The sequence below is a fragment of the Marmota marmota genome, unplaced genomic scaffold, assembly GCF_001458135.2.
Source record: "Marmota marmota marmota unplaced genomic scaffold, marMar, whole genome shotgun sequence".
In the NCBI taxonomy this organism is placed as follows: Eukaryota; Metazoa; Chordata; class Mammalia; order Rodentia; family Sciuridae; genus Marmota; species Marmota marmota.
In genome coordinates, this window is record NW_025999941.1 from 10,729,289 (window position 1) to 10,754,976 (window position 25,688).

Genomic DNA, 25,688 nt, shown 5'->3' on the forward strand with positions numbered 1-25,688 from the left:
AAATAAATAAAATAAGGTATTATTATGTCTACCTACAACCAAAATATATACATATATATAAAACATTTTTTTAAAAATATGATTACTGAATATAGATAAGATTTTCTTCAAGGTTTTTTGTTGTTGTTTTATAAGTAATTTGGAATAGTTTCTTTCTTAGGGTTATACTAACAACTCCATACAAATATGCATTTATTTTTATTTTATGTATTTATATTATCTCTCTTCAGGTAGAAAGAGTGGTGTTTCTCCTAAAAAATCAAAATACATGACTCCAATGCAGCAGAAACTAAATGAAGTCTATGAAGCTGTAAAGAACTATACTGATAAAAGAGGTCGCCGCCTCAGTGCCATATTTCTGAGGCTTCCTTCCAGATCTGAGTTGCCTGACTACTATCTGACCATTAAAAAGCCCATGGACATGGAAAAAATTCGAAGTCATATGATGGCCAACAAGTACCAAGATATAGACTCTATGGTTGAGGACTTCGTCATGATGTTTAATAATGCCTGTACATACAATGAGCCTGAGTCTTTGATCTATAAAGATGCCCTTGTCCTACATAAAGTCCTGCTTGAAACTCGGAGAGACCTGGAGGGAGATGAGGATTCTCATGTCCCAAATGTGACCTTGCTGATTCAAGAGCTTATCCATAATCTTTTTGTGTCGGTCATGAGTCATCAGGATGATGAGGGACGATGCTACAGTGATTCCTTAGCAGAAATTCCTGGTGTGGATCCCACTTTTCCTAACAAACCTCCCCTTACTTTTGACATTATTAGGAAGAATGTTGAAAATAATCGCTACAGGCGGCTTGATTTATTTCAAGAGCATATGTTTGAAGTATTGGAAAGGGCAAGAAGGATGAATCGGTATGTTTTCAAAGCCATTTCTTTTGAAGATGTGTGGTATTTAATGCAAGACAGATAAAGGAATACTGTACTATTTCAGCTTAGATACATGGTTATAGTTAATAGCATGCTATTCTGAATTCTAAGTAAGCCAAAACTTCAAAAGAGTAAGTATATTCTTTGAGGAGGAGAGGATACCCTACTGAGTTATCTAGATTAGAGAGTCAATGAGAGGATAGAAGACAGAATTGAAGATCTTGTGAAAAGCATATGGCCTTTCACAGAACACATTTCTTAAAGGACAAGTGCTTAGGAGTTGAAATAATAATTAGAAATAGTAATAGGATTTTTCTTTTAACAAAGAATTAAACAGCACCAAATTATTGTTTTGAGGTTAAACATATATAAATTTGGTTACCATTTAAGTACCCCAAAAAATGGCTTTTTTAAAAAACTAATCTTGAAGATTTCTTAGAGAGCCTGCTATAGACATTAAATGCTCGTAAGAAAAACAGTCAATTTTAAATTTCATTCCAATTTTAGTCTGTGTTTTTTCTGTTCCAGCAGCTGTTCAATTCAATCAGTAATTAGTGTATCTTCCCTGTAGTCTTTAAAGCACTTGGGAGAATATAAAATGTTAAAGATATAAACTCTGTCTTCTTGGAGTTTACAGACCTTTAGCTAGAGCTTTTAGCAGTCAGTGTCTTTACAACTGGGAAATTTGTGAAGCCAGCATTTGCTCTGAACTTTAAAAAAGAAAAAAAGTAACGTTCGCTCTTCCTGTTGAGCACCTACTCTTTGGGAAACACCATATAAAGCATTCCCTGTAGATAATCTCTAACTCTAATTTCTAGTAGTCTTTCTAGGTAAGGGATCATCTTCCTAGTTCACATGTGAAGATTTAGAGGCATGGGCAGAAAAATTGCCCAGAGTTGTACACTAGTAGGTGGTGTGGCTTATCTTGTTTCTCACTGCAGAGGGCTGCTAGTGATAGTTACCAGTCATGAATAGTCAGTGGAGTGAGCCATGGATGATAAGCCTTGAGCTCTGTGTTCTAAAACCTTGAAGTCTGATGGATGAGACACGACTTTTGCTTAAGGAAAAAATATCCAGACTGAGACAGCATATAACAACTGATTTAGAAAAGATGATGGGATAAGGAACTGTGGGCTAAAGTTCTCCAAAGAAGGAATAAGGCATCTGGGAGTGTAAAGATGGCTGGAATTCAAGTGAAAAGAGAAGTGGATTTTCAGATACAGTGAGTGGTTTGAACAAAGGTAAAGAAGGGTTAGGAAATGAATATGTTACATTTGAGAGACAGGAGTTAGGACTAGATTGGAGGGGCCCTTGAGTGATGTGTTTAGGAGTGGTCCTCATTCTTTTGACAATAGGGAGAGACATGAAAGGGGGACATTCACATTTAAAATCTGAAGTCGTTTTTAACTCAACAAATTTTTGTTGAGTAATTACCAGTTAATAAACATGTTTAAATGTTTTGGGTATATTAGTGGACCAAACAGATAAACCCTGCTTTCATGGAATATAGACTTCCATTTCTGCTCTCGGTTTATTTTAAGGAGTCATTAAGTCTAAAACCACTCTGCTCCATCCCTTTTTCCCTAAACTCATTTATATCATGGGAGTAGTTCTGTGAGTCTTCTAAAGAGCATTTTTCTCCTAAATTATTAGGAATTCTGTTTAAATTGTATAGATGACATGTTTGTTTTAAGAATTAAGTGGACTTCTATCTCTAGGAATTGAGCTCTTTTCTTTCTCTAGTTGTTGACATGATTGGCTTTTGTTTTTAAGGACTAGAAGATAGATCCCAAGGTGCATCCCCTACTTCCTGCCCCCTTGAGGATTGAATCCAGGGGCACTTATCTTCTGAGCTGCATCCCCAGCCCTTTTTATTTTTTATTTTGAGATAGAGTTTTGATAAATTGCCCAGCCTGGCCTCAAACTTGCCCATCCCCCTACCTCAGTCTTCTGAGTAACTGGGATCAAAGGCATGCAGCACCACACCTGGTTCTTATTTATATGAAATGGTAATACAGTTTCTGTCATACCCAAAGCTTGTGGAAAAACCTAAGGGATGCCATTTTTATATTTGTGAATGAAGATAATATTGTGACTGCTTATAGTACTTAATAAAAATTAAGAATAACCTAATGAGAATTGATAGAGTCAGGTGCCATGGCACACCTGGAATACCAGCTACTGGGGCAGGGCTGAGGAGGCAGGATGGCTAGTTTGAGCCCCACCTAGGCAACACAGTGAGACTCGTTGCAAAAAAAGAAAAAGATCGGTGGAAATGTGTTAGCTAGTAACAAAGATGGTCATCCCAGATAATGTAGGCATTCATTAATTCAATGAAGTCTATTTGTAGTAGAATCTGAATGGTGTGACAGAACAGAAAAGTTCACTCAGGTGACTTGACAGTGGTTTGTCTATTAGCGCATTCAGTAATACCATAGTGCTGTCTCATGCTAGTTGACCCTGGCTTTTCTAATCTGCTGGCAGTATTCCTGGATTAAGTGCTCTGAGTTCCTTACAGGTATAAGAAGAACCCAGGGAAACATCACAAGCCTCTTACACACTTAATTCTTTCATTTTGCTGAATATCTGCCTTATGTTAAAAGATTATTTATCGTTGAGGACAATTAGAGTTCTTTTTTCATCTTGAGTTTTTTGTTCTTGCACATTTACTGAACACTTGGCCTCTTATAATTTTACGCTTAAAATCGTAAACTATTATAAAGTGAATTTAATTTCAGAAAAACAAGCTTCACATATATATCTAGTCAAAAAAACAGGTGTGATGTCAAAATAGCATGTTAGGGTTTTCTTCCTTTGGTAAGTTTTGTTTTTATTTCTTTTCTACAGGTATTAGCATTTCTATATCATCATCTAAAAACCTATCCAGAAATATACTTTCCCAGCTTGACTATGTTTTTAATTGTTTACTACTCCCTTTGCTGTTGGGGTGAGGCATCAGGAAACCTCAATGGAGTCTCATAGTCTAGTGGCTTATGTCAGCAGATGGGTGACTGTGTTTACTTCACCTCTCATACACCCCCAACCAGAATATCTCTGTGACTGCTGACGAGACATTCATCTATGATTAGTTTGGTGAATAATTTTTTAGTCCTTGATGTTCTTAGTAGGCACAGTAACTGCCTTCCTCAGAGCCCAGTGAATTAGAGATAATAATATAATTTCTTCTAGTCTAAATTCTAAAATTTGTTTTGCCCATTCCATTTACTTTATAAATGAGGAAAGATGCTTAGAAAAATTCTGCATATGACAGATTTTTTTTTTCATCTTTCACTATGTTGCCTTTCCTGAATCCCCAGAATTACTGTTTCCGAGAAACTAAAATTACACTAACTCTCAGGCCTATAACTGTTAAAGAATGCCCTCATGGCTTTTCAGTTTAGGTTCACTTATATACCAAACCCTACTAGCCTAGGCAGCCAAGATGTAGGACCAAAAAGAAGTAGACACATAACCTAAATCTTTTGTTAATACTTTCTATAATACGTTATTCGCAATTAAGGGAATGAAAAAGCTAATCCAGAGATTAAATATATGTTTCAGAGATTAAATATAAGTGTTAGACTTGGTCTGGAGCCTTGGTATAATCCTTGCAGCTATCTTCTACTACAACTGATTGATGCATATGCCATGTATCTTCAAGGAAAAATGCTGAGGCCTTTCTTTTTATGTAAGCTGAACAGGGAACAGCATGAGGCTTCCCGTAAAGTGACACCTTAGATTCTGTTCTAACAAACCTCAAGAATATACCATTATAATAGTGAACAAAGTAAGGAAGCATTTAGTAGACTCTCACATTCGAGTGAGGTGTTTGAAAGAAACAGCTTATATGTTAATGGATGCTCTTGATGCCGTTATAGGACAGATTCCGAAATATATGAGGATGCAGTAGAACTTCAGCAGTTTTTTATTAGAATTCGTGATGAACTCTGCAAAAATGGAGAGATCCTTCTTTCTCCAGCACTCAGCTATACCACAAAGCATTTGCATAATGATGTGGAGAAAGAAAAAAAGGAAAAATTACCAAAAGAAATAGAGGAAGATAAACTAAAACGAGAAGAAGAAAAAAGAGGTTGGTTTCTTTTCGTTATATTAAATATGAAGAAATATTATACTCTATTTTAGCTGTCCTCATAATTAGCTGTTGAGAAGAGTCCTGTCTGTGTGAATTAGTATTGACTATTTCACATTAAGCATGAGATGAAAATGTTTTTATCAGTTTGGGTATTCAGATTAATCAGATTGAAAGTTACCTGTGTATCCAGGAGCAGTTGGTTTACAAGTGTGAGAGCCTAATGTCTCTTCATACTACTGGAAGATAAAACCCAAGGGGTATGGCTGGAACTCAAATGCATTCTCAACATCATTCAGTAGTGTGGCTTTCCTGGTAAGTCCTTTGGGCCAGACAGCTAGATGGTATTTTTGTTGAAAGTTTTATTTTAATTATATCAACCTAAAATGTTACTTTGAGTTGGTTGCCAGAATTAACAAATATTTTGATAATGAGGAGTTTTTAATTATAATTTTTTTTCTGGTACTGAGAATTGAACCACCCAGGGACACCCCACCTACACCCCATCCCTTTTTATTTTTTATTTTGAGGCAGGGTCTCATTAAGTTGCCAGAGCTGGCATCAAACTTGTAATTCTCCTGCCTCGGCCGTTTGATTAGAAATTTCGTCATTTTTAATATTTCCATTCATATAGATATTTAGATTTTCTAAACGTTTAGTTAGCTATCAGCATTACTCCTCCTCCTTAGATACCCCCCACCCCTTAGGCAAGAAAACAAAACGAATTGATTTGAAGCAAACTCTAGTAAGCGATGGCATATCCAGAAAAGAAAAGAACCTGATTGTTGAGAATAGTAATTTTGCTAGTTTAGGGCAGTTTTGCTTCCAGAAGGATATACTCACTCAGGATGATAAAATGAGGGTAGAGGTAGAATCTTTATCTTTGCCAGCTAAAAATGGATGATACAGAAATGAAAGGAGTCTTTGCAGCTTTGCTGCCTGAGGTTATGATCCATATTAAGGAATGTCCTAGAAGTTTGAAACCCACAGAAGAGCTGAGATAAGCTGTCACACATTTGTGACTAACTAAAAAACTATGTATGTGTGAGGGAGATGCAAGAACCTGGTTGGTTAAGAGCAAAATCCATGGGATGCTTGAAAATCACTGCAACTTTAGATGCATACCCCCACTCCTGCCCCATAATCAGCAAAGGGTAAAACCTTATGGGTTTGAAGTATTTGAGCACAGCCTTCATCTAAATCATTAGCTGACCCCTAACTATCGAGACATAGCAGCAACCCCTAGTGTCAAGTCCCTTGGTATACCTAAATAGTAATCTCAGAGGAAAGAAGAGAAAAAAGGGGGAAGAAGAAATATTTGAAGACATAATGATGTTTTTTGATGAAGAACATCACAAGTTCACAAGCTCCAAAGACTCCAAGTAAACTAAACACAAAAAGAAAGACATTTAGAACATCATAGTCAAACTGCTGGGAGAAAATCTTGAAAGCAACAAAATGACTCATTACATACAAGAAAAGAATAATCTGATTAATGGCTGCCTTCTCATATAAAATAATGGAGGCCAGAAGGCGATGGTATGATATTCAAAAAATACAGAGAAGAAAGATAAAACTAAATCAAGATTTGTATATTTTTTGAAAATGAAGTTGCGATAAAGATGTTCCCAGATAAATAAAAACTAAGAGACTTTGCTGCTGGCAGACCTATACTATGAGACATAAAAAAAGAGCTTCAATCCCAGAAAAGTGATACCAGATGATAACTCAAAACCGTAAGAACTGAAGAGCAATGGAAATGGAAAATATGAGGATAAATGTAAAAGACTCTGTGTATCATTTTTTAAAATTTCTGTCTAAAACATTGGATTGTCTAAAGCAGTAATTACAACACTATAAGGTTATTATTATAACATTTATAGAAGTCATATGTATGACAGGAAGCACAAAGGAAGGGGGCTGGGGATATAGATCAGTGGTAGAACACTTACTTTGTATGTGGAATGTCCTGGCTTCCCTCCCCAGCCTCACCCAAAAATAAATAAAAAGCACAAAGGAAGAGAAATGTAACTATGTTGGAGCAAAGTTGTAACATTTAATGAAATTAAGTCATAAGCTGCATACACTGGTGCAAGACTGCAATTCCAGCAACTCTAGAGGCTGAGGCAGGAGGATCGCAAGTTCAAAACTAGCCTCAGCAACTTAGTGAGGCCCTGTCTCAAAGTAAAAAAAAATGAAAAGGTCTGGGGATGTGACTCAGTGGTTAAGTGCCCCTGGGTTCAATCTCAGGTGCCAAAAGAAAAAAAAAAATTAAGCCATATAATTTGAAAATTCAGTGTTTATAAAATTAAGGAGATGGTGCTACATTTAGGCATATGGAAATGCCTCAATATCCATGAAACCAACTATAGGAATTAAAATGAATTGCAAAAAAAAAAAAAACTTAACAGTTATAAAACAAGGTAATAAAAGGAGGAAAAGAAGAACAAAAAGACTCACAGATAACAAAGCAAAATGACAAACATAGTAGCGGCAGTAATTCCATTAAATGTAAATAAACTAAGCTTTCCAATCAAACGGAATTTAAAATGTAAGATTCAACTATATACTTTTTGCAAGAGATTCCCTTATATTCAGAAACACAAATAAGTTGAAAAGGAGAGAAAAATGCAGACTGTAACCAGAGTTGGAATAGCTGTTAGCGGAAAAAGTAGATTTTAAGAAAAGAAATAATACTAAAGACAAAGAAGGATATTTAATACATATAAAAGAGTCAACGTATATGTCAAGCATAGTGTTTCCCTCCTGTAATTCCAGCTACTCATGAGGCTGAGACAGAAGGATTGCCAGGTTGGAGGCCAGCCTCAGCAACTTAGCCTGTCTCAGAAATAAAAAGGGCTGGGGCCATAGCTCAGTGGTAGAGTGTCCCTGTCTTCAATCCCCAGTACCACCAAAAAAGGGAGGGATGGGGCTTAACATATTAGGAACAGAATATTCTTAAATGTATATACACCTAACAATGGAGCTCCAAAATACATGAAGAAAAAAGTATCAGAATTGAAAGAAGAAACAGAATTTAACAAGAATATAGTGATTGATAGAACTACTAGGTCAAAAATCAGTAAACATATGGAAGACTCGAATAGCAGTGTGAACCACCTTGACCTGTCAAACACTACACCAAATTACTATAGAATACATATTCTTTTCAATTACATGTGGAATATTATCTAGAATAGGCCATATACTAGGTCATAAAACAAGTTTTAAAACCAAAAGATTGAAATCATACCAAGTTTGTTCTCCAAATGCAATGGAATTAGATTGTAATTTAGCAACAGAAAGAAATGGGGAGGCAGTGCTTAGAAATTGTAAATAACCCATGATTAAAGAAGACATTACAGGTGCAGTCAGAACAATCTTGAAATGAAAACAATGTTTTAAAATTTATGGAATAAAGCTAACACTTTTCTTAGAAGTAACTTTATAGCTTTAAATACTTATATTAGAAAGGAAGAAAGATATAAAATTATTAAAAGAGACACAAGCATACCACAATGTAGGTAGGAGGAGAAGAAATAATCAAAAACAGCAGAAAGCCATAAAGAGAAAACAGGAAATGCCAGTGCTATGCTGGGAAGATATTTGGACGATCTGAGTTATTTCTACCTGCCAAGTTTTGAATACTTGGAATTTTTTTGTGTGTTTTTAAGTTTAGCTGACTCTTTTCCCAGCAATATAAAATCAGAAACAGCTTCTTCTGGAGTTACTCTAAGACATTTCTCAAAGTGTGGCCACTTTACCTTTTTTCTTGTACTAACTCAAAGACTATATTTCCCAGCAGTGTGATTGGGTGGTAGAAGTAGGTAAGAAACAGTATGCAGAGTCAATAGTAGGAAGAACTGACTAGGAAAGGCTATAAAAGCAGTATACTCTGAGAGCTATTTTAACAACTTATTTCTTGCCATAAAAGAACTACAGTCTGCTTCAGATTATCTGTGGTTACTTTATGAACATTAGAAGATGCAGCACACCAGAAAGTTGAATAATGGTCATGTATATCAGCCCTCTTTGTCTTTAAGCCATGAGAGGAGGATTGTTAGCAACAACCAGATTAAAAAACGAGGGAATCTAGAAGATTTTACCCTGTTTTGTGTTAACTCCCAGAATGTCTCATACAAGGGTAAGTAAGCAAAGAAAAAGAAACAGAACTTATGGTTAAGTACGGCAGATTATTCACAAATGCCTACTGTTCTTCCTTCTTAAAACACCTCTAAAAGGATGGAAAAGGAATTTTTAAAAAGCATAAAAAAGACAAACACACAAGTATTTCCATCCCTTTAAAAAAGAAATTAATGGACAAGGAGATGGTGGTAATTAAAATTTGGAGGCTGGAAAATTGATGTGTAAGTTGCAATACTGGTTTCAGTGTCTATAGTAGATAAGTCCTTCAAACAGGCCAGTTCCTGTCTCAGAATTGCACAGGGAGTAGAACACTAGGTACTTCTAAAAGTGGAAATACATGTGGGTCTGAAAACAGGAGGACTGGTTGAAAGTCTAAAAGCAGTTGAGCCTTCAGTTCCCCACCTCAGCCCTTCCCAAGACTTCAGATTCCAGACAAATCTGAGGGTAAGGGTGAAGAGTAAAAGGAGTAAAAGGATTTATACTAAATAGGGAACCCCTTTGGCCCTTCTAGCTGTTTAGCTCTTAGCATGCTGTCCATCTCTTTTTCCTTTCTTTCTTTTTTTTTTTTGGTGTGTGTGTGTAGTACTGGAAATTGAACCCAGGGACTCTCTACCACTGCGTTACATCTTTAGCTCTTTTTGAGTCAAGGTCTAGAGAGATGCCTAGGCTGGAATGGAACTTGTTCTCCTGCTGCTCCATTTTCCCAAGTAACTGTACCTGAGATTACAGGCTTGTGCTACCATACCCAGCAATTAAAAAAAAAAAAAAAAAAAAGTTGCCATTTTTCTATTAACAGTCTATCCAAGGCAATTTAGACTTTTGTCATCATGCTTCCCCGAAAAAGAGAATTCTTTGTTGTTGTTTTGTTTTTTGGGTTTTGTTTGTTTGGGATTGAACCCAGGGCTATTCTCTACTGAGCTAGCTCCCCAGCATTTCCAGTGAGCTACATCTCTCTTTTTTATTTTTTACTGTTTTAATTTTGATACAGTCTCACTAACTTGCTGGGGCTGGCCTCAAATTTGTGAGCCACCATGCATACTTCTGAGAAATTTTCCAGTCTGTTTGTTGCACAATTTCAAAACCACTAACATATTTTTAGGTACTTGTTACTAGTAGTGCCCTTCTAAGAGGTACCAAAACCTCATCTAAATATCCTCAGCTCAGAAGTCCCAAATGAGGCTGTAGATATAAAACATCATGGTACACAGTTCCTTTCTATCTGTAGACCTATACAACTCTGGGAGGGAGCCGGTTTCTCTGCTCTTGAAGGCAGTGAGACATGTATAGATATTTCTGTTCAAAAACAGGGAGATGGAAAAAAATATTACTGATTTCAAGGAATTTTTAAATGCATCTAAACAAATCCCAGTGGGTTTCTAGGACTGAGAACATCCTCTGGCTTAGTACTCAGCCCTTGAAATCCTCCTTTTTCATGAAAAATGCTTGCAACTAGTTTTATCAGCCTGTTTCCTGTATCTAGAATTTGGGGGTTGTTCAGACTTTTTGTACTCTGTGCCCCTGTCTGTCCATGATATTGTTTTTGCTGGTGTAAAATTCTCAAGAACCTTTTGGTCTACTTTGTATGTCAAGGGATTTGCTTATTCTGCTGGTAAATAACGTTTCATCAAAATTGACAAAACTGGAGCTGGGAATGTGGCTCAAGCAGTAACACTCTCATCTAGCATGCACAGGGCACTGGGTTGATCCTCAGCACCACATAAAATAAAATAAAGATGTTGTGTCCACCGAAAACTGAAAAATAAATATTTAAAAATTCTCTCTCTCTCTCTCTCTCTCTCTCTCTGTCTTTAAAAAAAAAAAAATGGCAAAACTATTTTTTTTTATTGTAATGCCAGTATTAGAGAATGGAGACAGAGGCCCCTTGTAGCCAATCAGTAAGGAACTTAAATTGATGTACTCTTTTTGGAGATTAATTTGGAATGTGCATTAAAAATCATTTTAAATGCTTATTCCCAGTTCTTTTATTTATGTAAAATTATCCTAAGGAAGTTATCAATTAGGTGGGCGAAGCATTATCCTCACCACCAACAACAACAAAAAAAAACTCTGTGGTATTTGCAAATGATAGCTTATACTGGAACTATGAAAAGGTTTTATTTAACAAAAATAAAAGTCTTTATTGAACAAAAGCATTTTATTTCAGAAAATATTAATGATATATTGTGTATATGTACGTCCATACACACACACACACACACACACACATATACATGGTTTACAGAATACACATATTCCATATTTTCTCAATTCTAAAACTCCATTAATTGTGACATAACCATGTAATAATTGTTAGGAAAAACTTTTTCAGGAACATTAGGATAGAGTAGAAGTACATCAGATGTTTTCTCTAGGATTACATGATCTAAAAGTGACTTATTTTCTTCCTTATACCTTTCTGAATTACTGAAAATGACTATGGCATATATTACTAAGGTGATTATTTTTAATGTATAGAATCTCATGGGTTTATTGAAATTAATGGCAGTTGATTATAATTCAAAAATGCAATTTTGAGGTTGTGTGTGGTGGTGCACACATGTAGTCCTAGCTACTTGGAAGGCAGGAGGATCATTGGAGCCCATGAATTTAAGACCAGCTTGAGATCAATTAAAAAAAAAAAAAAAAGCTTGAGCAACATTGCAGGACCCCTACACCCCCCCACACCCCCAATAAGGCAATATTGAAAATGTAAAGATCATACTGTTTTTTCTGACTATTCCCTTTGAATGTGAGAAACAGAATTAAATGTATTATTGTATGTTGTTTGAATCCTGCATCTGATTGCAGCATTCTTTTAGTAAGTACCTTTTTTTTTTTTTTTTTTTTTTTTTTTTAAACACAAGAAGCTGAAAAGAGTGAAGATTCGTCAGGTGCTACTGGCCTGTCAGGCTTACATCGCACATACAGCCAGGACTGCAGCTTTAAGAACAGCATGTACCATGTTGGAGATTATGTCTATGTGGAACCTGCAGAAGCCAACCTACAACCACATATAGTCTGTATTGAGAGACTGTGGGAAGATTCAGCTGGTAAGTTTATTTTAAATCAAAGGTACATTGGGAAGATGTGGCTCTTTTATTTCTTCTTGCTCCTCAAGAAAGAAATTTTAATTCAGATATTTTATGCCTTCCAATTATAGTTTTTCTCTTGTCTCAATAAATGTAATCATATCAGTAAATGTGAATACATACCCTCCTTATAAACCCAGAGTATAACACTGTTGGGCAGCATCAGTGTCATAGTTGAATGAGAAAAATAAGTTTTTTAAAATTTAGTTGAAATTTATTCATTCAACTGATAACCTATTAAAAACACATTTTGAACCAAACTCTATGTAGGATGGCAGAGATTCAGAACAGAAAGGTTTGGGCTGGAGATAAGAAAAATAAATTATTATAGAAAGACACTGTGCTGTGACTTAGAATTTGTCATTGATAAGTCTTTCTAGAAAAATGGCCTTTGAGACATGGAGAATGAAGAGAAGTTAATTAAACCAGCCAAGTGCAACTCAAGAGGCTGAGGCAGGAGAATCACAAGTTCAAAGCCGGTCTCAACAAACTAGCAAGGCCCTATGCAATTTAATGAGACCCTCTCTCAAAATAAAAAGGGCTGGGGATATGATTCAGTGGTCAAGCACCCTAGATTCAATCCCTGGTACCAAAAAAAGAAAAAAAAAAAAAAGTTAATGGAACCAAAAACAGGGGAAAATGTAATCCAGGCAATCTAGTTTTGTCAACTGCCCATCCTGAGATATTTTTTAATTCCTTCAGCTGTATGCTATGTCCTTTGGTATATCTGTATATATCCTTACTAAACCACAGAACTTAAGTGTGTGTTGACCCTAACAGATCTCATTACCTTTCTTTTTCTACATAATGCATGTCTTTGAATGTAAGTGGAAAAGTAGCATTTTTTTTTTTTTTTAGTCCTCCTTCTACTTCACAATTTTAAAGTATAATTCCTTATAAGGTAATTATATTAAGAAATTAGGAAATTGTCTTCTGAAAAAGCCCACTGCTATATGTTTAGACCATGGCATAATGACTTGATGGATTATTTCCTCATTTTTTAAAAATATATTTTTTATTTTTATTTATTTTTTTAAACAGTTTTTTTTGTAGTTGTAGATGGACATCATGGCTTAATTTTGTTTATTTTTATGTGGTGCTGAGAATCGAATGCAGTGCGCCTCACGTGCTAGACAAGCACTCTGCCACTGAGCTACATCCCTAGCCCTTAAAATATATTTTTTAGATTTTTTTTTTTTTTTAGTTGTAGATGGCACAATACCTTTATTTATTTATTTATTTTATGTGATGCTGAGGATTGAACTCAGTGCCCCACACATGCTAGGCAAACAATCTACCACTTAGCCAGCCTCTGTTTCCTCATTTTGACAAGAATGTGTGGTTTCTGTTAATGATGATTCTCTCTCTGTTTTTGAGGTGAAAAATGGTTGTATGGCTGTTGGTTTTATCGGCCAAATGAAACATTCCATCTGGCTACGCGAAAATTTCTAGAAAAAGAAGTTTTTAAGAGTGACTATTACAATAAAGTTCCTGTTAGTAAAATTCTAGGCAAATGTGTGGTCATGTTTGTCAAGGTAAGAAAATCAATTAGTTCTAAAAATATCAATCATTTGCTCGGGATAAAATTTAAACTGTTTTTAAGCTGTATCTGTATAGCTCTATGTGGAGATTTGGGGAGAAATTAACCAGAATATGGTTGCAAAAGACCATTTCCTGCCTACACTTGTTAACTGTGTGAAGTTAACTTATTGCCAGGCTAATTTTAAGAGTGATATTTTCTGAAAATAATCACTATACATTATTAGTTTGGTTTTTAGGTAATAAGATGTCCTTTTTGTATATCTGTCTGATAGAGGTACATGAGTCCTGTCCAAAGCTGTTGACTTCTAACTCTATGAAATATTAATATATTCTCAAAGGATAATCGATAAGCTAAATGGAATTGTTCACATTATAAGTGAAAGGGTATATGTTTAATCATTTCAGTAGGCAAGGAAATATTCCTAGATCTCTAGTCATTTACTGTTTGTTGCTAGAAAGTCTTCATAGTTTAACCTTTATTTGGTTGATTAGTATTACTTTTTTGTTTTTGTTCAGAAAATTAACCTGACTTGTCTCGTTTTATGTCCCATAGGAATACTTTAAATTATGCCCAGAAAGCTTTCGAGATGAGGATGTTTTTGTCTGTGAATCACGGTATTCTGCTAAAACCAAATCTTTTAAGAAAATTAAATTGTGGACTATGCCCATCAGTTCAGTTAGATTTGTCCCTCGAGATGTACCTCTGCCTGTGGTTCGAGTTGCCTCTGTATTTGCAAATGCAGATAAAGGGGACGATGAGAAGAATACAGATAACTCAGAGGACAGTCGAGTTGAAGATAATTTTAACTTGGAAAAGGTATGTAGATAACAAACACACAAAAAAGAATTTTACACCTCCAAATATCTGTTCCAGAAGACAAGTGATTAAAGTATTCAAACTCAGAAAATGATTGACAGTATGAAACCTTAGCCGAACAGAGAGGAGGAAACTCAGAGGAAAAGGGCGGGGGGGACTTAGTACTTAAAAAAACAAAAGAGTAGAAGCAAAAAATAGAGTTTAAAAAGTAAATCCAGAGACTGGAGATGTAGTCACTGGTAGAGTACTTGTGTAGAATTCTTGAGGCCCTGGATTCATTTCCCAGTACCATAAGACCAATAATCTTTAAATAAATAAAAGTAAATTTAAGAGCTAATTCTTTGACAAGTCCAATGAAATAAACTATCAACTCTCTTAATAAAGGTAAAAGAGGCCGAGTATGTTGGTGTACACTTGTAATCCCAACAACTTAGGAGGCTAAGGCAGGAGGATTGCAAGTTTGAGACCAGCCTCAGCAATTTAGCAAGACCCTGTCTAAAAATAAAAAGGACTGGGGATGTGGCTCAGTGGTAAAGCACCCTGGGTTCAATCCCCAAAAAGTACAAAAAAGGTAAAAGAAGGTAGGGAGGGTAGTAAGCTCAGACAAACAAAAGGTGGAAGAAATTTAGTCAGTACATTTTAAATAAATTTGGAAACCAAAATAAAATGAATAATTTTCTAGGATATGAATTGTCAAAGTGGAATCAGGAAGAGATACAGCACAAGTGAACAACATGAAGAAACTGAAAATGTCAAAAAGCTAATCCCAAATAGTACTGAGCTTTCCTTTATTTAATTGAGGGGCCTATAATTTAAATGCTATTTGAACTGTTTCAGAGCATGGAGAAAAAGAAAACTCCCCAGTTGTGTTATAAAGCCAAAACAATCTGGATTCCACAATTTGAAAATAAAAATTACTGCTCAGTCTCATTTATGAATACCAGGACAAAAATTTCTTAGGGGAAATTATTTTTTAAGTGAAATCAAATTATTTTTTTAGAAAACTTGACCAAAGAAAGAGGAGTACATTCTAGGAATGCAAGCATTGTTCAAATTACAAAAGTCTTTACATGTCATTATGTTAATAATTCTGTGTAGGTAAGCATGAATTATATCATTTAAGCTTCTGAACAATTCTGTTTGGTGGGCACACTGTCGGTGATCTTTATACTATAGATGGGGAAACTAAGGCACAAGAGGTCAAGTAACTTGCCCACCCTCACAGCAGCTAGTAGATAATAGATCCAGCAGTTTATTCAAAAACATTATGAGTGTTTATGACACAGGTTCTACTATTCCTTTCCATGTTGGCATAAATAGTAAAATAGTCTGTCAGTTGTTAATGTGAAGAAACTAAGTGGCAGCAGAGAGTGCCAGGCTTCTAGCTTTAGCTCTCTTCTTTCTTCTGTATTTTTTTCCTATAGTAGAAGTGTACTCCTTGGGTTGGGTGATAAGAGACCAGATTGGGAGGATTAATGGGCCCTTAAGGGCAGAGTGGCAAAAGGAGGAGTCCTGACAGGGAAGGAAGGCTTCTAACGTGGCCTCTCTTCCTTTCCACTCTGGGTGGTGTGGGTTCCTGTGGCTTCTGCACCTTCCACATTCCTGGTCTGTTCTTACCTACCTTTCCAGGGATGTTTAACTAGCCTCGAGAAGAGAGGGTTGTATCAAGTTTTTCAAAGCCAATCTTACCCTGTCACTCTGGTGCATCTCCTAAAATTTGTCTGTTCTCCTCTTTCCTACTTTGTCTGGGATGAGTTTGCTGGGCACTTCTGTGGTGTGAGGAGGGAGTCCTCCTGTTGTCCTGATGAGTGAATCCCCTGGTCAAAGGAGTTCCCAGTTGTCTTGTTTCTTCAAAGACTTAATCAGTGGTTAAAACTGAAAAGATGTAGAGGGAGACAGACTCTTTCTGTACACAAATAAGTCACAAAGGCTGGGCAACTACCAACTTACTTGATTTCTCGTTCTTGGAGGTGACAAAAAGGAAGTATTACTTTTCAGAATGGACAGTAAATGAACTTTGCCACCCTAAAAATTGAATGGCTGAATTTATATTTTAAAAAAAAAGTTTAAAAACCAATAAAAGGAATTGAGGGAGCTCAAGTAAGTACAATAAATGGGGAGCTTATATGAAGTTTGCTTCTTATATACTCTATCTATAAAAGTATGTGAAATTTTCCAATTCTGAATGCTAATAAGTCCTTGCCAGACTCAAAGATACAGAAATTGGAAAGAGGGAGAGGGGATAAAAGCATTTTAGGCTAACGTTATTTTATGAAAATTATCTAGAAATTTTAGTGATTACAGCAGTTTAATTTCAACCACCTAATTTTTTGGTTTCTTAACCTTCATCAAAACTTCTACTTAAGTTGTTTTTTTTTTTCCTTACATTGATGTGAAGGAAAGTCCTGCTTTCTTTTCTTCTCTGTCCTGTCCTTCATGGTTAGCTGCTTTTCTTTAGCCAGTTTCCTTTACCACAGGAAAAAGAAGATGTCCCTGTGGAAATGTCCAACGGTGAACCAGGTTGCCACTACTTTGAGCAGCTTCGTTACAATGACATGTGGCTGAAGGTTGGCGACTGTGTCTTCATCAAGTCCCATGGTCTGGTGCGCCCCCGCGTGGGCAGGTGAATGTCCTTGAAATAGGGAAGATAAAGTTGACTCTGAGGTTTGGGGCTAGTAGACATGAATAATTAAGACATAAGTCCCTCCCCTGGCAATTTGTCTAGCTGCTTTTCACACCGTGCTTCCCCTGCTTTCACCTCTAAAAACACATTTTTTACATTCTTCCCACCATTTACTTAACTCTCAGCTCAGAAATCTCCCTGCCCATTTTGTATGGTAATTCTAAGCTTAAATTTGAAATAGTACTTCCTTAAAGAACCCTTTCCTTTACCTGTATACTGGCTTGTCTCCCTGTTTCCCATTCCCCCAGGCACTATGTTTTTCCTTGTTAGAAATAAGAGTGTCATGGGGCTGGGGTTTAGTGGCTCAGTGGCAGAGCACTCACCTAGCATGCATGAGGCACTGGGTTCGATCCTTAGCACCACAGAAATGTACAATAAAGATATTGTGTCTACCCAAAATTAAAAATAAATATTAAAAAAAAGAAAGAAGAGTATCACACATGGATATTTATATTGTCTAGTTTCCATACCTTGAATTTCCAAATACCCTGCAAATAGGAACTCTCTGTTTTTGCTCAACTTTGTATTCTCTGCTGAAATCAGTGCATGAAACATAGTAGGGGCTCATATATTTATGAACAAGTAAATTAATGTAAGGAATGTTAGATGGCAAAAGTTCAAGGAGTCAGGTACTCAGTTGATCATTATGATAATGGTTAAGAACAATGGTATTTGAAGGCTAGAGATGAAACTCAGTAGTAGAGTACTTCCCTAGCATGCTAGAGGCCCTGGCTTTGATTCCTAGTGTACAAACAGGAAAACAAAACAAAAAACCCAGTAGTTAGTTCTAGGAGATCTTGGTTAAGCTCTGCTAGTTGCATGTTCTTAAGTACATGAGTTGCCTCTATTTCTGTTTCTTCCTCATTGTACATCAATCAGTAACCATTTACTATATTATTTGCCAGGCTCTGAGAATACATTAGTTTATAAAACAGATGTTCTTAGTCCCATGGAACTTTGTTCTGGTTAGAAGATAAACAATAAACATCTTTAATAAGTAGAATTGTAGTGCAGTGGATCATGATATATGCTGTTGAAAAAATAGAGCTGGGTGAAGAGAGATGTGTACAGTGAGAGCAGGGAGGATGGTCTAGAGCACAGGCTTCAGTAAGAAGCTGGCATTTGAGCCAATGCTTGAAGAAACAGAAGGGTAAGAATTCTGAAAGTACAGGGGAAAAGCATTCCAGGGAGAAGTTGAACAGATTGTGTAAAGGCCTGAGAGAGAAGTATGCCAGGCCTGTTCAAACCAGCAGAAGTTGCAACTAGCAGAGTGAACCAGGGAAGAGTTAGTTGGGAAGTAAGGGCCAGTGGTAGTGAGCAAATCATGTAGGGCTTCAAAAACCATTGTAGGGACTTATACTTTTATGGAGTTAAATGGAGTAACATTGTATTGTTTCAAGCACAGAGTGACATTTGACTTAGGTTATAAGAGGATTATTCTGCCTGCTGGTTTTTAAGAATAGACTATCAAGAGTAGGGACAAGGAGATCTTTCAGGCCGTTGAAATAATCCAAGCAAGAATAATGGTGTCTCAGACCAGAGTGTTGCAAAGTGTACTACCTTGAAGGTCAAATTAATAATTTACTTAATAAATGGAATGTGAGGTCTGAGAGGCAGAGTGACTTGTGTGTTGGGCCTGAGGAACTGGAAGGTTAGAGTTACTATTAGCTGAAGAGAAGATGCTGCTTCATGCCAGGAACCACAAGAATATGGGACAATAATATCAACTTTATTGGTTGTGAGAAATAGGACAGTATCTGGTACATAGTAGCCAATGTTAATGTTTTGTTGTTGTTCCTAAGGAGGTGTTAATTGGCATTCATCAGTTTCTCAAGGGGTGAACCCGACTGGATCTTGACTTTCAAAAAGGTTATGAACCATTGTGTTGAAGGAATGTCTGCCATTCATGTGATTCAACTCCAAATATTGAAATTGTGTGTCTTCATTGGACTTACAGGCCCAATAAAAGATGCTTAGTTCTAGTTTTATATGCATATTTCAGGAAGAAAATCTGAGAGTCAGATAAAACTATTAAATTACATTTCTTGATATTATGGTTATTTTTTTCAAATAAGTGGGACCCTGTGTTCTTTTCTTTTTAAGTATCTTGTATGCTTAAAGGAGGAGGGCAATTAATGAAGTTATATAAATTTCAGTAAGACAAATACTGTTGAATGGCACATACTCTTTAAGTTTTGGCTAATAGAATTTTTACTAGATTAATCCTTCAAGAATGGAATTATCATGTAATTTCTCCATTTTCCCCCCAAGAATTGAAAAAGTGTGGGTCCGAGATGGAGCTGCATATTTTTATGGCCCCATTTTCATTCACCCAGAAGAAACAGAGCATGAGCCCACAAAAATGTTCTACAAAAAAGAAGTGTTTCTGAGTAATCTGGAAGAAACCTGTCCCATGACATGTATTCTGGGTAGGTATTTATATTTTTTCATTTAATCCATTAACTGCTTAAAATTTGATTGAATACTACTTTTGTGCTAGGTACTATTCTAGATGTTAGGTATATAGCAATAAGCAAAACAAAGTCTGTGCCCTCTAAAAGACTTACATTGGGGCAAAGATTGGTGAGTCCGTAAATAAATTAAAGAACAGATGTGTAGAATATCAAGCCATGGTTAGAGCTATAAATGAAAATAAAGTAAAAGGATTGAGGGTAGTGTTGAGACAAGGTCCTTTGTTCAGTAAATGCCTTGCTGCTAGGTGACATGTGAACAGAACCCTAGAGAAGTAAGGAAAAAGCCCATTTGAATATCAGGTTTTGCTCTCTTATAGGCACAGCTAAAAGCCTTAAAGTAGAGTATCTGAGCATGTTCCAGACATATAGTATGAAAATTGGGTGACTGGAACAGAGCAGTGGTATATAAGGGAATGAGCCCTCTGAGGAAGCTGGGCATCCAGTCATAGTAGGCTTTGTAAACAATGGAGTGGTTGAGCTTGGAGTGGATAGGAAGTCCTGGGAGGGGTTTGAGCACAGTGGTGGTAAAAGCTGGTACGAACATTAGAAGGAGGAATCACTGTGGCTCTTGTAAGAATAAAGCAGGAGCTTGGCACAGTGTACATGTCTGTGTTCCTAGCCTCTTGGGAGGCTGAGGCAGGAGGATCACAAGTTCAAGCCAACCTGGGCAACTAGCAAGACTCTGTCTCAAAATAAAAATGGGGATAGGGATGTAGCTCAATAGTAGAGTGCTTCACTAGCATGCGCAAGATCCTGGGTTCCCTCCCCAGTACTGCAAAATAACAGGGTTGAGGATATGTAGCTCAGTGTTAGAGTGCCCCGGGTTCAATATCCAGTGTCACCAAAAAAACAAAACAAACAAAAAAAGGCATAGTCCACTGGGCACAGTGGTGCATGCCTGCCTATAAGCCCAGTGACTTGGGAGGCTAAAGCAGTAGAAGAATCGCAAGTTTGAGGCCAGCCTCAGCAGCTCAGTGAGGTCCTAAACAATTTAGCAAGACTCTCAAAATAAAAAGAGCTGGGGATGCAGCTCAGTGGTAAAGCATCCCAAGTTCAATACCCAGTACCAAAAAAACCTCATGGGGCCTCTCTGTCTATGGAGAGATGGCTCTTATTTGTCAGCTCTGACAAATAAACTCTCCCGTGTATCTCTTAAAAAAAAAAAAAAAGAAAGAAAGAAAAGAAACTCATGGTCTGTGTTGGACTCTAAATCCTGGTAATCTTATTGTAGCTGTTGCATGTTTTGGTTTTTGTTCTATCATCTACTGAGTGTTCACAGTTATATTCTGTTTCCTACATCTGGTTGTATCCATCATCATATTTTGTTTTCAGTTACTGTGTTCTCTTGACCCTGAGTCACCTCTAGAGCTTACTTACACGAGTTTTTACATCTTTTGTATGGTTTCCTAAAAGATTATTAGTCTCACAAGTTTTATATTGATGACTTGTGCTTTTTGTTTTCTTGTTCTGGAAATTGACCCAGGACCTCATGAAAGCTAAGCATATATTATAGTGAGCTGTACCCCCAACCCCTAATTGCTCATAGTTTGGTTGTTTTGATTTTTGTTTGTTTGTTTGTTTTGTTTTTGCAGGATTGAACCCAGGGACTTGTGCATGCTAGGCAAGTACTCTACCACTGAGCTACTTCCCCATCCTGTTTTATGTTTATTTGAGACAGGCTTTCATTCAGTTGACTAAGCTGGCCTCAAACTTTGAATCCACTTGCTTTAGCCTCCTGAGTAGTTGGGAAGTATATTATGTCAGCACAAAGACCCATACCTCTAATGCCAACTACTCAAGAGGCTGAGGCAGGAGGGTTGCAAGTTTGAGGCCAATCTAGGCAATTTAGCGAAACTGTGTCTCAAAATTAAAAAATAAAAAGGGCTGGGGATATAGCTAAGTTGTAGAGTACTTTGCTTAGTATGCATGATGAGGTCCTGGGTTCATTCCCTACTACTGGCAGAGGGTAAAGAGAAGATGTAATCCCAGCAGCTCAGGAGGCTGAGGCAGGAGGACGGTGAGTTCAAAGCCAGCCTCAGCAAAAGCAAGGTACTAAGCAACTCAGTGAGATCCTGTCTCTAAATAAAATACAAAATAAGGCTGGGGATGTGACTCAGTAGTCAAGTGCCCCTGAGTTCAATCCCTGGTACAAAAAAAAAAAAAAGAAGAAGAAGAAAGAAAGAAAGAAACTGGACATTTTGAATATACAGTGTGGTAACTCTGAAAATCAGATTCTCCTTTCTTCTTAGGCTTTGTTGTTATTGCTTTTTAAGTTATCGGCAGACACAACATCTTTTGTTGGAATGTGGTGCTGAGGATCGAACCCGGGCCGCACGCATGCCAGACGAGCGCGCTACCACTTGAGCCACATCCCCAGCCCTAAATTGTGTCTTTATTGTGTGTGGTCACTGAAGTCTCTGTTCTCTCAGCTTAGTGATCAGATAGTGATTTGACAAAGGTTTTCTTAAATGCCTAGAGCCAAAAACTCCCAGTATTTGCAGCTGGATTCCCTCTGTGTGTTGGAGCACACCAACATTCAGCATTTAGCCATGCAGTTTACATCTCTGCCTTTATTTCCTGCTTGCACAAAGCTCGAAGGTCAGCCACAGGTGAGAGTTTAGGGACTTCTCAGGTCTTTTCTGATCATGAACCCTACCGTTTGCATATGCATGGCCTTCTAGGTTCCCAGATAACTATAGAAACTCAGAATCCTTATTTCCAAGTGGCAGAAGCAAGGAAACTGCCTACACTGCTGCAAGTGACAGGGGTGGAAGTGTCCCAACAATGGCACATGTGGGCAGAAGGTGACACTCTACCCACCTTCCTGGGGACCTTAAGAGCCAAGGTGACAGGTGCAGGGCCCAGTGGAGGCATTATGGTATTGCCACAGGAAGAAAAGATCTTTGTAGGCAAAGTACTGCAGCTGCCCACCAACGTAGCCAGTGATGTCAAGTGACTGGAGAAAGCAACTACCAATCCCTCCATAGAGCTCAAAGGAGTGTGCTGCTTCTAGCACTGTGTTTATAGGAGTTTAAAAGACCCTAAAAGTGGGCTTGAGGTGTGGCTCAGTGGTAGTGCGCTTGCCTGGCCTGTGTGAGGTCCTGGGTTGGATCCCCAGCACACCACACACACACATACACACACCAAAAAAAAAAAAAAAAAGAAAGAAAGAAAAGAATAAGAAGATCCCCAAAGTGTTAGTAACCCATCACAAATTAATATCTGCTTATTCCAAGAATGATACTGAAACAATCTCTGGAGAGAATAGCCAAGATAAAGATGTCCCAGTTATTCTAAAACATAGAGATGCAATATTCCCAGCAGTAGCCATCTTGTTCTCCTACTGTATGGAGTGGATTGTGGTCTAGACCAACATGAAAGACTTATAGACAGAATTCTGGAAAATCTTGGTGTGAACTTATTGAAGGTGGAACAAATGTTATTAACAATGAACTCTGGCATGTTTGAATTATGTTTAGAAGGCAAATGTTGAGCCAGGCATGGTGACTTATTCCTATAGTCCCAAGTCTACCCAGTCCAGAGGATCACTTGAGCCTAGGAGTTTGAAACTAGTCTGAGCAACATAATGAGACCTTTTCTCAAAAATAATAGAAGAGCCATGTAATCCCAGCAACTTCAGAGGCTGAGGCAGGAGGATCATAAATTCAGGGCCAACCTCAGCAGTTTAGCAAGACCCTTTCGCAAAATGAAAATTTTAAAAACGGGGAAAAAAATGTAGCCAGGCATGGTGGTACACATCTTTAATCCCAGGTACTCAGGAGGCTGAGGCAGGAGGATTTCAATTTTGAGACTAGCCTCAGCAACATAGCAAGACCCTATCTCAAAATAAAATGGTCTGGATGGGGCTGGGTTGTGGCTCAGATAGAGCACTTGCCTAGCATGTGTGAGGCACTGGGTTCGATTCTCAGCACCACATATAAATGAATAAAATAAAAAGGTCCATTAACAACTAAAAAAAAGTATTAAATAAAAATAAAATGGGCTGGATATGTAACTTAGTGGTAAAGTGCCCTTGGGTTTAATCCCCACTACTGGAAAAGGGGGAAAAAATAGAAGGAAGGAAGATGTTATATTGAACAAAGAGGAAGATGAACAAGTGGATGAAGCTCCATGGTAGCATCTCATGGTGATGGACTTTCCTGAGAGCAGAGCCACAAGATCCCTTTGACTGAATTACTCTGTACCATGGAGTAGTTAATTGAGCTTTCAGAAGGCCCAACTGTAGACATCTCTAATCAAGCAAAGGCCCACTAGACAAGACAGGGAACCCTCCAAGACTGCTACTGAGACTAATACAGTAAACAAAGAGGCCAGAGATAAGCCAACAAAAATCTTCAAGAAGATTCAGAGGAAAGAGAATTTGGAGCTGATGCTCAGGTTTTCATTTCCCTGATGGAGATGAAATTCAATGAAAAGGAAGTGATAGATACCCTCAGAATGAACAACAGCCAGCAAAGTGGCTGAGAGACCAGTATCTCCTCTAGTCTTCCCCCTAACACCTGTTCTGTAGATTAAACCCAAGGGAGTTTTGCCACCCACTGAGCCACATTACCAATCCTTTCTATTTTTTTTATTTTGAGACAGGATCTTGTTAAGTTGCTGAGGACCTTGCTAAGTTGTTGAGGCTGGCCTCAAGCTTCTGATGCTCCTGCCTCAGCCTCCCAGATTGCTGGGATTGCAGGTGTGCGCCACCAGGCCCTGCTCCAGACCAGTTGACCTGAACAACCTAGTGGTACAGCTGAGTATGACCAACCCTAATTGAAGACATGCTATAGACCCTCTAAAGGTCCCCAAGTGAATAAACAATCTAGAAATAGAGCCAATCTGTGCTACAGATCTCTAGAATCTCTCAGTTGCTGAACTGCTCCTAGGCTGCACTGCCCCATTTGACTGGCCACAGCAACCTCCTTAGGAGTGGAACAGAGAGGGGCCAGAGTGGACCTTACCTGGAAATCTGCCTTTAGCATCCATTCTCATTCTCTGACCTCTTGCTTTGTAAACTTCTGTGGCAGTAGTTTGTAAGGCCATATTTTTTGGCATCCAGTGATTGTTTATAAAAAAAAAAAAAAAGTAATTGTTGTTCTGAGAAGTTGAACAGTTGTATCCTCAATGCCACTGTCTATTTCTAGAATTTCAGCATGCCAAATAGAAACTCTGTCCATTAAACAACAATTCTCTATATCCCACTACCCCTCTACCCCTAGTGGTCTCTATTCTACTCTCTGTGTAAATATTGCATATTTGCAGTACTTGTATAAGTGAAATCATGCAATGTTTGTCCTTTTGTGTCTGGCTTATTTCACTTTGCATAAAATTTTCATTCATACTGTAGCAGGTATCAGAATTCTATTCCATTTTAAGTCTGAGTAATATTCCATAGTAGATATAAACCACCTTTTTATTTATCCATTTATCTGTTGATGGACGTGTGAGTTTTTTCTGTCCTGAGTAATGTTGCTGTGATTATTGGTGTACAAGTCTCTGTTTGAGCTTCTGATTTCAATTATTATTTTCTTTCTAGTTGTAGTTGGACACAATACCTTTATTTTATTTATTTTTATGTGGTGCTGAGAATCAAACTCAGCACCTCCTATATGCTAGGCGAGTGCATTACTACTGAGCCATAACCCCAGCCCCTCAATTATTTTTGATATATACCTAGAAGCATAATTACTGGGTAATACAGTAATTCTGTATTTATTTATTTTATGTGTTGCTCAGGATCGAACCCAGTGCCTCATACATGCTAGGCAAGTGCACTACCACTGAGCTACAGCCCAGCCCCCTATGTTTAATTTTTTGAGGACTGCCAAACTATTTTACACAGCAGCTACATCATTTACATTCCCTCCACCAATGTACAAGGGTTCCATTTTTTCTGCATTATCCTTCCTGACACATTTATTTATTTTACCGTTGTCTTTTTTTTTTTTTTTTG

At 37.4% G+C, this 25,688-nt stretch overlaps 1 protein-coding gene across 1 annotated transcript in view; it reads left to right on the forward strand.

Moving 5' to 3' along the window:
* Nucleotides 1-25,688, forward strand: part of Pbrm1 (polybromo 1) — an 86,249-nt gene that overhangs the window by 42,341 nt on the left and 18,220 nt on the right. The window contains exons 17-23 of the mRNA XM_048801016.1: nt 231-873; nt 4,767-4,978; nt 11,989-12,174; nt 13,591-13,748; nt 14,309-14,572; nt 17,050-17,195; nt 19,527-19,704. Of these exons, the coding sequence (XP_048656973.1) occupies nt 231-873; nt 4,767-4,978; nt 11,989-12,174; nt 13,591-13,748; nt 14,309-14,572; nt 17,050-17,195; nt 19,527-19,704 (1,787 nt within the window). The remainder of the gene's footprint in view (nt 1-230; nt 874-4,766; nt 4,979-11,988; nt 12,175-13,590; nt 13,749-14,308; nt 14,573-17,049; nt 17,196-19,526; nt 19,705-25,688) is intronic.